This window comes from Paroedura picta, chromosome 1 (assembly GCF_049243985.1).
Source record: "Paroedura picta isolate Pp20150507F chromosome 1, Ppicta_v3.0, whole genome shotgun sequence".
Lineage (NCBI taxonomy): Eukaryota > Metazoa > Chordata > Lepidosauria > Squamata > Gekkonidae > Paroedura > Paroedura picta.
The window spans coordinates 143,905,854-143,918,283 of record NC_135369.1 but is presented as its reverse complement, the minus strand read 5'-3'; the positions used below and the strand labels follow the sequence as shown (position 1 = coordinate 143,918,283).

Genomic DNA, 12,430 nt, shown 5'->3' with positions numbered 1-12,430 from the left:
CTTGGTATGCCCACATTTCCACTGGCACAGGAGTTCAGTACACTAATCCATTGGTGTGTGGCTGTGCTGGCGTGAGTACACAGTGCTGCTAGTGCTCTCCACTGACATAAAGGCTATTTAGACCAGCATATCTCTACAATACACTGGCATAGGGGGTCAGCCAGATCCTTATACTGATATCCAAAGGGTTTTGCTTGGAACGTCATCTTTCACGGCTACAGGAAAAGGGGACAAAGCACAAGTTATTATGCCTTAATGTAGAAACCTCAGTAAAGATGACCAAATTAAGGTGACAGCCTTCAGCCCTTCTGTTGCTTTAGTCTGCAAATTGACATTTTCTTATGAAAGTTATTTGACACTTAAAAGGGTAAAGGAAAGGTGACTAATATAATAAACATCACTGCTCTTTACAGAACCGACACCAGTTCAATAGATCGGACATGAGGCATTCAAAAGGGGAACAAAATGGTCAGTTTGCTTGGATAACTTACACTCTCAGACCGGTTGAATGTGAAAGAATGCTGGATTCAGTGGTTTATTTTGAAGATTTATTTCTAGCAAGTCTAACACTGATGTGCAGCTTTTCTCATCATGTTTTTGTCTTCAGACCCACCAGAAAAATACAACAAATGCCACAATAAGCAAAAAATAATAGAGAAACACACACCCTCACCTCCACAGGAGTCTACGACGAACCTTGTAGCTGCAGTCAAGTATAAACTGGGAATACAAAATGCAGCATTCAGACAAGAATAAACATGAAAGGCTATGCAGAATAAAACAACCTGAGAAATCAGCAGTAGTTGAACATGGTTTAAACCAATCTGGACACAGAATCCTATGTGAAGTATTGGACAACACCAAGAGCTACCATGTTAGCTTATACAGGGAAGCCACTGAAATTCACAAACACCAATACAGTTTCCACAAAAAAGGGAGTATGAAAATCATAGAGTAGAATCATAGAGTTGGAAGGAGTCATACAGGCCATCGAGTCAAACTCCCTGCTCAATGCAGGATCAGCTCAAAGCATTCAAAATCAACAAAACCTGGCTACCAGCCTTAAAAACACTAGAATAAAAAATCATGGAACTCTAAAAGCACCTCCCAGTGGTTCATCAGATAAGCAGTTGAGACCTTGACTAATGGACTTTCTAACCCTACTCATCACAGGAAAAACACTTCTTGCTAATGAACTCTAGCCAGGAACAGGAAAAACACTTCCTAGTTACAGCCCACCTCGGTAGATTCCCAAATAAGGCAGGAATATGATGTGCAAGTAAATAAAACAGCAACTGTTCACAAAATCAAACTTTGGCATAGAGAGATTCCAATCTTGTAATGTCCTACCTCTGAAAATGCCAGCCACAGTTACTGTTAGGGACTAAAACGACAGACCATGGCCACATAGGCCAGAAAACCCACATTAGCCAGTTGACTCCAGCTGTGAAAGCCCTTGACCATTAATCAAAGACTCTCTACAGCTGAAGGCCAAAGACCCTGCCAGTGGCCCCACCTGTATCACAGAACCAATCACCTAACTACTAGTATTGGAACTATGAGTAGATGCATACTGTAAGGATGTGTGCCCTTGTGTTGGAAAACTCATCTAGTATCTTTCTCTAGCAGGCAATAGATTACAGGGAACAAATTCAGAAGACCTGCTTACAAATCTGGGATCAGAGTGGAATATTAGAATCCTTAATACTGGCATCAGATTCTTCAGCAGCAAGTTTTGAAATGGGGTAAAAGGATCTTCTTTGTTTGACTGAAGATGTGGCAGCTATTTTGTGGCTAGCTCTACCTCCTGCAGCAGCTATTTTGAGACATTTTGTGGTTGCACCCACCACACTGGGTTAGAATTTCAAAGGTTGCAGACCCTTAGTTGATTGCATTGTTGTGCATACACAAATTGCATCTTCCAAATCCAGGTATCTTTTCTCCTCACAGGGACAGAAGTGGGGGAGAACCCTGGGGATTGGGTTAAACGGCCCCCATCAACTCCAGTCCCCTGTCCAAGTAAAGGCTCTTGGCAGGAAAACAAAATGGCAGCGTCTCAAACCTTTGGCAACGTTCAAAGTAAATCACCCCAGGTGATTATTCACGAGGGCGTGGTATAAAAATCCCAAATAATAAATAAATAATCAAGTCCAATATATTGCTTGCAAGTGATGTTGGGATTTAAGATATTCATTAGAATTATGTCCTAGCCTCCCCCCAAATTAAAATTATAAATATCTTTATGTTCTTGTAGAGTTTGCACCACCTGTTCTCAAACAGCAAATTCAACTTAGGAGGCTGTTTACAGATGCAAAGGCTGACACACAACACTCAAATTGACAATCACCATGGCAACCATTCAACAGCAATTCAGAAACTGATCATCAGTACAACAAACCAGCAACAATATTAATTCTCAAGGAAATGATTGTGTCTTTTGAATAACATTTTTTACTATGATTACTGAACATGTTTCCATGGTCCACATGAATTATGAACACGTTTTAAATGTAAAATGATAAATCTTCAAAACTGACCTCAAAATCCCCAGCAAATAATCTTTTCTATTTGTATAACATCATTCATAATAATATTAGTTATATTTGGCAATGTTGGCATGTTCTTATGAAAGGACTACTGCCAATGAGAAAATATATACACATTTCATTGTACTACAGTGTTTTTTTCTCACTGCATATCTGAAGAAAACTAATCAAAGTACTTGAACATTTGATGCTGGCAGTTGGAATTTATGATTTTTTAAGGTCCAGATAGAGTTGGTTCCTTAACAGGTACGCTGGCTTCCTAGAATTCGAAATGCTTTATCTAGTCCTCTCCCTTTTTGTTGACAAAGTGGGAGTTTGTCCCCAAAAGGAGATAAGGCTGCAGTTTCTATACATGCCCCCCCCCCCCCAGTATATGGTTCCCCAACCTTTTGGAGCTTCTGGGCATCTTTGGAATTCTGAGAGAGGGTGGGGAGCACAACCACCATATGGCTGCCGCATACAGAGGAAGCCCAAAGGCAGAGGAGACGAAAGGTACTTAAAAATATACTGGGAAATTGGGATGAGAGAATAAAACACACATGCTGATGGAAACAATGCCATTTTAATCTGCATAGCTGATCAGATCTTCAGTGGCCAATCAGAAGCCCTCCTGGACAGGAGCCCCTCCTGGCCACACCCACTTTCTAAAAAACAACTGGTGGTCACTAAGAAAGGTGTTGGCAGGAACTATGGCACCCATGGGCACCATACTGGGGAACTCCACCCTAGGACTTACAAATACAGCTATGTAAATATAGAATCGAATTGCACCGCACTGTCCTCTGGCAGGCAAAAAGCATTGATTGGTGGGCAAAAAGCTAACTCAGCCCTTCTAACTAGACCACAATCCAATCAGATATATAGTCCATGGACCTGTCCATGCATGTTGACTACCAGTTCTAGAGCAGGAGGAGAGATCAGCCAATATTTTCACAAACTCTTTTTTTCTCATTTTACTAGTGATTAAGAGTCTAAGTATCATTTCACAAATGTTATCTGAACTGCACAGATGCAAGCATTATTGTATGCCAATATAATGCATCTCCATCATGCTTTAATTGATGGAGAATGCTGGAGATATTGGAGCATTTTTATTCAAGCTGACACTTCACTGGGGATTTTTGCCATTCTGGATATCCAGCCTGGGTTGCTGGAAATGAAAACTTGGCATTCTGAAAAAATGATTCTCATTTATATATTAAAAAATCCTTTCTATGGTTATTGATGGCAGTAGAAGAGACAGCATGCTGAGAAAGCCAGACCAAGGCCGAGGAGGCCCACTCCAAATGCCCGCATTGCAAAATAAGCACACCGAGTGACCTTGGACTAGCTACACACACTCTCTGTGCCTCATATGGCAGTGGTTGCAAGGGTAGAATCATGCGGTTGGAAGGTACCACCAGGGTAAGGTGACCAGATTGTCCCACTTTTGGAGGGACATCTGGGGGTACCTGGCAAATTGTACTTATGTTGAAATTTTAAAAAATATATTACAATACTAGTTTTGCATTCTATGCATTCTATGAAACTTTTTGTTGCTCCATATAGACCAAATTTTTAATCAAGAAGCCCCCCCCCCCGCCCCCGGTCAATGGTGTCCCGCTTAACCAATGTTAAAATCTGGTCACCTTACACCAGGGTCATCTAGTCCAACCCCCTGCATAATGCAGGAACTCACATCCACAGTGACCCAATTTCATGCCTCAGTAGTCCCCCCACCAAAAATCTCCAGAATCCAGCCTGGCCTGGAGGAAATTCAGTTACCCTCCTACAGTGTGAATTAGCAAGGAAGGGCCACAAGAGACAAAAACAGACACATCCCTTCCTGCTCACCCATTCAAAGCAGTGGGTAATGATGTGGCAAGCTGCTCCAGACCCCCACTGTGGAGAAAAGCAAGGTATACATCTCATCATAAATAGTTCAGTCTCAGGACAAAGAGGTATTTCTGCAGACCAAGTAACATATGGAAGTAGCCAGATAATAAAGTTACATAAGCCTTAAACAGAACAAACAAAAGATGTGAGTAATAATGTACACCCCCCTTCAAGGATAGCTGCCTTGCCATGGCAAGGGGGCTTGCGTAGCTCAGTGAAGCTATGAGCTATGCCGTGTAGCGTTACCCAAGATGGACAGGTCATACCTGAGAGCTCTGACAAAAGGTGATCCACTGGAGAAGGAAATGGCAAACCACTCCAGTATCTTTGCCATGAAAACCCAATGGACAGGTTCAAAAGGCAAAACGATATGATGCCGGAAGATGAGCCCCTCAGGTCGGAAGTTGTCCAATATGCTACTGGGGATGAGCAGACGGCTAGTACGAGTAGCGCCAGAATGAATGAATCGACTGGCCCAAAGCCACCAAGTAACTGGTGGCGAAAAGACAGCCCGATGCTGTAAAGATTTTTATTCCATAGGAACCTGGAACGTCAGATCCATGAATCAAGACAAGCTGGACGTGGTTAAACAAGAGGTGACAAGACTGAACATCGACATTTTAGGAATCAGTGTATTAAAATGGACAGGAATGGGTGAATTTAATTCAGATGACCATCAGGTATACTACTGTGGACAAGAATCTCGCAGAAGAAATGGAGTAGCCTTCATAATCAATAAGAGAGCAGGAAAAGCAGTCTTGGGATACAATCCCCAAAATGGCAGAATGATCTCAGTTCGAATCCAAGGCAGACCATTCAACATCACAGTAATCCAGGTCTATGCCCCAACCACTGCTGCTGAAGAGGATGAAGTTGACCAGTTCTATGAAGCCCTACAACACCTTCTAGAAGCAACGCCAAAAATTGATGTGCTTATCATCATGGGGGATTGGAATGCTAAAGTAGGAAGCCAAAAGATAACCGGGATAACAGGCAAGTTTGGCCTTGGAGTACAAAATGAAGCAGGGCACAGGCTGGTAGAATTTTGTCAAGAGAATGCAATGGTCATAGCAAACACTCTTTTCCAACAACCCAAGAGACGACTCTACACATGGACATCACCATACGGTCAACACAGAAATCAGATTGACTATGTGCTCTCCAGCCAAAGATGGAGAAGTTCTATACAGTCAGTAAAAACAAGACCAGGAGCTGATTGTGGTTCAGATCATCAGCTTCTTGTTGCAAAATTTAGGCTTAAATTGAAGAAAGTACGGAAAAGCACTAGGCCACTCAGGTATGAACTAAATCATATTCCCGATGAATATAAAGTAGAGGTGAAGTAGAATGTGAAGTCAAATGGGCCTTAGGAAGTCTGAGCAACAATAAAGCTAGTGGTGGTGACAGCATTCCAGTCGAACTATTCAAAATCTTAAAAGATGATGCAGTAAAAGTGCTACACTCAATATGACAGCAAATTTGGAAAACTCAACAATGGCCACAGGATTGGAAAAGGTCAGTTTACATTCCAATCCCAAAGGAGGGCAATGCCAAAGAATGTTCAAACTACCGCACCATTGCACTCATTTCTCATGCTAGCAAATTTATGCTCAAAATCCTACAAGCTAGGCTCCAGCAATATGTAGACCGCAAACTTCCAGAAGTACAGGCAGGATTTCGAAGAGGCAGAGGAACTAGAGATAAAATTGCCAACATACGCTGGATCATGGAGAAAGCTAGGGAGTTCCAGAAGAACATCTACTTCTGCTTCATTGACTATGCTAAAGCCTTTGATTGTGTGGAGCACAACAAATTGTGGCAAGTTCTTAAAGAGATGGGAATACCAGAGCATCTTATTTGTCTCTTGAGAAACTTATAGGCAGGTCAAGAAGCAACAGTGAGAACTGAACATGGAATCACTGATTGGTTCAAAATTGAGAAAGGAGTTCGGCAAGGCTGTATACTGTCACAAATTGGGATCAAGATTGCAGGGAGAAATATCAACTACCTCAGATATGCTGATGATACCACTCTAATGGCAGAAAGTGAAGAGGAACTAAAGAGCCTGTTGATGCGGGTGAAGGAGGAGAGTGCAAAGGTTGGCTTGACACTCAACATCAAGAAAACCAAGATCATGGCATCCGGCCCTCTCAATTTCTGACAAATAGATGGGGAAGGAATGGAGATAGTGACAGATTTTATTCCCTGGGCTCCAAGATCACTGCAGATGGGGACTGCAGCAAAGAAATTAAAAGACGCTTGCTCCTGGGGAGGAAAGCTATGGCAAACCTAGACAGCATCCTAAAAAGCAGAGACATCACCCTGCCAACAAAAGTGCATCTAGTCAAGGCTATGGTATTCCCAGTTGCAATGTATGGCTGCGAAAGTTGGACCGTAAGGAAGGCCGAGCACCAAAGAATTGAGGCTTTTGAACTATGGTGCTGGAGAAGACTCTTGCGAGTCCTTTGGACTGCAAGGCGAACAAACCGGTCAGTCCTAGAGGAGATCAGCCCAGACTGCTCCTTAGAAGGCCAGATCCTGAAGATGAAACTCAAATACTTTGGCCACCTCATGAGAAGGAAGGACTCCCTGGAGAAGAGCCTAATGCTGGGAGCGATTGAGGGCAAAAGAAGAAGGGGAAGACAGAGAATGAGGTGGATGGATGGAGTCACTGAAGCAGTAGGTGCAAACTTAAATGGACTCCGGGGAATGGTACAGGACAGGAAGGCCTGGAGGATCATTGTCCATGGGGTCGCGATGGGTCGGATACGACTTCGCACCTAACAACAACAATAATGTACACACCAGATTGTGCCAAATTGCTGATTTATGTATTACGTCAGGCATAAAACACTGATCTTTTTAAAAGCTAGACCTGAATTGTCATTCATGTTTAAGACAAGCACAGGGTATACTCAAGGCCATACACGTCTAGACTTCTTGCATTTGATATAGACCACCTGCCTTGTAACACAAGGAAACCTCAATTAGTTTATACCCTAAATTTAGCAGCTGTGATGCATAAGGTATGTATATTTAGTAAGAAGGCTGTATCATCCAGACAACTGAAAGAACTGCAACAACTTCTATACGAGCGTACCTAACCAGCCAACTAAAAAAGGACAGAAATTTAATATCAGATTTTTTTTAAAGACCTTTCCCACCCATACCATCAGACCCATATAATCTCCACACTTGCAACAGTTCTCAAATCAGATCTCTTCTTGGCTTGAGCAATCAACAGTGAGAATTGTTCCTGGGAGGGAAAGGCACTAAGTATCCATTTCCTCTGGCATGCCATTAATCCAGTTTCTAGAAGAAATTATGGTTGGATATCCGGCCACTTGGGATGCACTCAGAGGTCAGCCCCTTTTTACATGGGGCCAAAAAGCAGAACACCTTCTGTAAATTGATCCCGATCTGGAAGTGGGGGAGGGAAGAGCGATTTAACAGAAAGGCAAAGCAGAAATCATCATTTCCCGGGTTCACTCATAGCTTCTGATCAGTGGTTGAGTGAAAACAAGACAGCTCCTCTCTCCAGTTCTTTATATTAAGGATGTAAAATGTGCTTGAGGAATTCCAGAAGCGTTATTTTTCTTTTAATATGCCAAATCATCAGTTCTCATACCGCTTTATTCAAAACCTCCCCAGCCCCTCTTCCTCAGAGGAGTTCCATCCATCCATATTAGAGGTGGAAACCAAGTGCCACTTTAGAAATGGAGACCTTGCCCAGTGTGCTGTTTGATGGAAACAGGCACCTATTCAAAGCAAGCCTGTTCTCTTCCCACACTGCAGTGCCTGTTAGCCACAGAAGAGTGTCTGTATGCACGAGAGACTGCATCTCAACATCCATCCCTTCCCTTTAACTTTTCTAGTTGAACCCTGCAATCTGCATTCGGAAAAAGCTCTCATTTGTACTGATTTTTTTAAAATTAAGAGCCAGGTTATGTGTGTGTGTGTTTTTTAAAAAGGTGCAATAACCAACAAGACACTGTGCTGAGTCTGGGTGCATCTTCTGACTTGAAGTTACTCAGCCATGATCTCCACTGGCATATCTCGGCTAGAATGGCTCTTGCAGCAGTTAATTCCGCCCCCCCTTTCTCCTGAGTAATTAGTGCTTTCACTTATGCAAATAATTCAAGCTTTTTAAAAAAACGGAGCCTTGTCTTGACAGGATTGTTGTCGGTTTTATGAACCCCAGAGTCCATTCAAGGCGTGGTGAAGCTTTCCAGGCAGCTCCTTCCACTGAAGTAAGACTCCACCAGCTTTCTGTTCAGATAGAGAGCGCAGCTGAAATAATTACAGCCAAGAAGATGAATGCCTGAGCTCTCCTGGCATTAAAGAGCTATGCTCAGCCTCCTGCAGTTTAGCAGAAAATAAACCTCGGCAACAGAACAACTGAAATCTCTTTTCAATCACTTCCAATAAAAGTTTCAATGCATGAGGCTGCCACGTAAGGAGAGAAAGCAAAGCTCTTCAGCTGGATGGTGGTATTGGGGGGGGGGGAGGAATCAACACCTGCCAGCAACGTATTGAAAGAGACCCAAACACATTGGAAATCTAAACACACGTCAGCAGGGTTGAGCAGGCTTTCCAAAACGACTCTCTCTTCAGGGACTGGATGTGCTCCGCATCCTTCCGCAGTGCCTCGGCTTTAATCTATTGATTCTTAATGCACCTGGCCTAGTTGCAAAACAGAGAGGAATCTGTGGTAGGCAGCAGCACAGGCTTGAGGGTCACCAAAGCATGTGTTAATTCCACTGAATGCTGTGAAGCCAGGGCGTTCTCCTGTAGGGGAAGGGGAAGATTATAGCCTATTGAGGTGTGAGTGTTCTGGAAGAAAGGGAAATCCTTTATAATGGAGGGTGTTTGTGCCAATACGAGGCAAGCAAGCCAGCAGACATCCCTTACCTGAGTGGCTTATGGCTTATTTTAAGTCCCTCTGCATCGCCTTCAAGGCTTCTGCACTTTCTTTCTTTTTCCTTCACCAAAGTTATACTTTTATCTACTACTTATGTGCCAAATGCTCCTTTCACACTGTTTTATGTCCAAAACGCTCCATTCTGCCAACAGGGAAATAAAAAAGAAAGCTGGCAAACCTCCTCCTGTTCCCTGCCACCCCCCTTTCCACACATTTGCCAATAACTCCCACTGGAAAGAGAATCAGCTTGTTTTTGCTCATACATTCCTTGTGTTGTATTGCATTAGCAGAGACATGTGACAGGATGCTCAGTCACTATACAAACACTTGTCCCCTGCTCCAGAGTGGACAGTTTGGAGAGAAGGCATTGCAGGGAGGCTAAGGAAAACAGTTGCTGATTTGTACTAAGAGCTACACACAGAGAGTCAAGAGCTGCCTTTGATCTCTTCCATAGAATCAGACATCCAGCATTACCCCAGAGACCAACATTTTCAGGAAATACGCTTTCCTAAGTCAAAGATCTCTTTGGCTCTTACAAGCGTATACCCTAAAAATCTCATGGGACTTTAAGGGGCGACCTAACCCAAATCTGTACTACTATAAAACAACTACCCCTCAAAACAATCACCTTTAAAATGAAAGTTTCAGAAAATAGTTACAAGAATACATTGTCTGTGTGTGTGTGAACTCTCAACAGCTAAGAGGTGTGTCCAAAGACAGAAGCAAAGTGGTAATAAAACAACAGCTATTCCCTCGTAGAGCTTCACTGCATTTGAACTTTCAAGGTCTTTGCAGTGAAAAAATGACTGGGAGGCTGTATCTTCGACTTAATGGGAAGGCTGTACTTTTGCTTCCACGCACAGGTTTAGAGCTGACTGCGGGCCTACAATAGCAGTATGTTTTCAAAAGGAAGACTACCCTGAGTGTAAGTCAGGCTCTTAAACACAATTTATTCAGAGCCCAGTGGCACCTTTAAGACCAACAAAGATTTATTCAGGGTGTGAGCTTTCGAGTGCAAACACTCTTTGTCAGACTATGAACTGACCAACATGACAGTGGGACTGTCATGATGGTAGTTCTTAGTCTGACAAAGAGTGCTTGCACTCAAAAGCTCACACCCTGAATAAATCTTTGTTGGTCTTAAAGGTGCCACTGGGCTCTGATTTTGTTGTGCTGTGCTACTTCCGACCAACAGGACTACCCACTTGAATCTACAACAATTTATTGTTGGACATAATTGTAATCTGTCCATGAATGAAAGACAATCAGCTCTTTTGATGGCACACCTGTGGAAAAAGAAAACCCCTAGTCTCGACTAAAGACTGTAGTATATAATTTCTCAAATAAACCATATCGTGCAACTGGAAATCCATTCTCTGATTGCAAAACGGAGGGAAGTTGAGGAAGCAAGGGACGCTGCATCAGGTCTCAGATCACCTTTCCTTCCTTCCCGAACCGAAGACCGGAGAGCTGTTCAAGCTAAAGGCTGGCCCCAATTAAAGTTTAATTATTAAACCCCGCAAGCAATAAGGCAGGAGCAATATTCGACCCTCCCCAAGCAATCGGCGAGCCCTCCGACCGGACGCCTGGCCCGGCCGCCAGGTCGGGGGTCTTCCCAGACATGCGGGGCAGGGGACACCCCAGCACCCAAGCTCGAGGGGGCAACGCAGGCGGCAGAGGCGCGGGCCGGGCAGAGGCGCTAGACGGGTGGCGGGAGCAAGCAGCCCAGGCGGGAGCAAGCAGCCCACGTGCCGTGCGGCAAGACGGAAGGGAGCGCGCGCCGAGCAAAAGGGATTCCGGCGCCGTCAGGCAAAGGAGCCGGCCCTGGGGGCCCGGGAGCGGCCGGTGAAGGAAGTTTCCTCCCGCCCGGGGGAAGTGCGCAGAGGGGGTCCCTCCCTCCCTCCCTCCCTCCCTCCCTCCCTCCGCGCTACCTCGTGGAAGAGCTCCAGACTGTAGGTGTTGTCGTCGTCGGCGAAGAAGAGCACCCCGGGCGGCGGGGCTGCCGAGCGCTGATGCCTCTGCCGGATCCACGCCAGGCCGGCGTTGCGCTGCTCGGTGGCCCTGGGCAGTCCGGGCCGCTTGTAGCGAGGGGGCGTGGGCACGTGCAGGTGGGTGCAGGGCGGCCCGGCTCCGGCGAGCCCGGCCACGAAGCGGCTGACCAGCTCGGTGCGCACGGCGGCGTCCTCCACCAGGATCCAGTGCAAGCGCGCCACCTGCCGGAACGTGTTGGCCAGCCGCGTGAGCTCCGCTTTCTGCACCGGCCGGCTGTAGGTCGGCGTGATGGCATAGATGAGGGGCAGCAGCGGGGGCGCCGGCTCGCCCTCCCGCCGCCGGGCCGCCCCCTCGTGCGGCTGCGGCGGCTGCGGCGGCTGCTGCGGGGCGTGGGGCCGGCGGGCGAGCGCGGCGGCCGGCGGGGGCGCCCGGTGGCCGCCGTCGGCGTCGAGCATGAGGATGACGAGCAGCACCCACGGCAGCAGCACCAGGAAGCGGCTCAGGAGCAGCGACTTCAGGCCGGGCCCCCCGCCGCGCCCGCCGCCCGCCTCCCCGCCGCTGCAGCCCTCACAACAGCGGCAGTGGCAGCGGGCGCCCCGGGGGTTGCCGCCGCCGCCGCCGCCTCCTCCGCCGCCGCCCTGGAGAGTCAGCCTGCGCTCCCCTCGCCATGGAGCGGGCGGCAGGGCGCAGGGAGGGACGCGGGGCTTCCTGGCGCTGGGGAGCTCGGCGCAGCGCAGCCGGACCGGCACCAAGCGAGGCGGGGACGGCAAGAGCCGCCGGGGCGCCCACAGCCCGGGGTAATGCGGCGGCGGCGGCGGGGCGCGGGGATCGGGGCGCCGCTGTGCGGGCGGAGGCGAGGCGGCCTCAATCTTCGGAGGCGGGAGGCCACTGACCTCTCGGGGGTAGGGAGGAGCCGTCCTGCCGAGGCGGCGCAGCGGCGAGCGGTCGGGCTGCCAACGCGAGCAGCGGCTCCCGGCTCCCGGAGCGCATCAGCCAAGGGCCGGGGGGCTGCGGTGCCCCGCGCCTCTTCTAGTGGCGCTGAGCACGAGGGTGCCGCTGGCCGCCGCTGCCCTTCTCCCGGAGCATCGCCTCCCTG

At 47.1% G+C, this 12,430-nt stretch overlaps 1 protein-coding gene across 6 annotated transcripts in view; it reads right to left on the bottom strand.

Moving 5' to 3' along the window:
* B3GAT2 (beta-1,3-glucuronyltransferase 2) overlaps nucleotides 1–11,939 on the bottom strand; it is a 45,490-nt gene extending 33,551 nt beyond the window's left edge. For 2 of the 6 annotated variants that reach the window (XR_013226131.1, XM_077307335.1), the window contains exon 1: nucleotides 11,274–11,939. Coding sequence is in view for 1 of the 6 variants with exons in the window: in XM_077307335.1 (XP_077163450.1) it covers nucleotides 11,274–11,789 (516 nt within the window). In the remaining 5 variants the exon portion in view is untranslated. Of the gene's footprint in view, nucleotides 1–667; nucleotides 721–1,350; nucleotides 1,546–11,273 lie in introns of those variants that run through there. The other 4 variants (XM_077307365.1, XM_077307348.1, XM_077307356.1 and 1 more) reach the window with 4 other exon arrangements.
* Nucleotides 11,940–12,430: the final 491 nt, after the last annotated feature.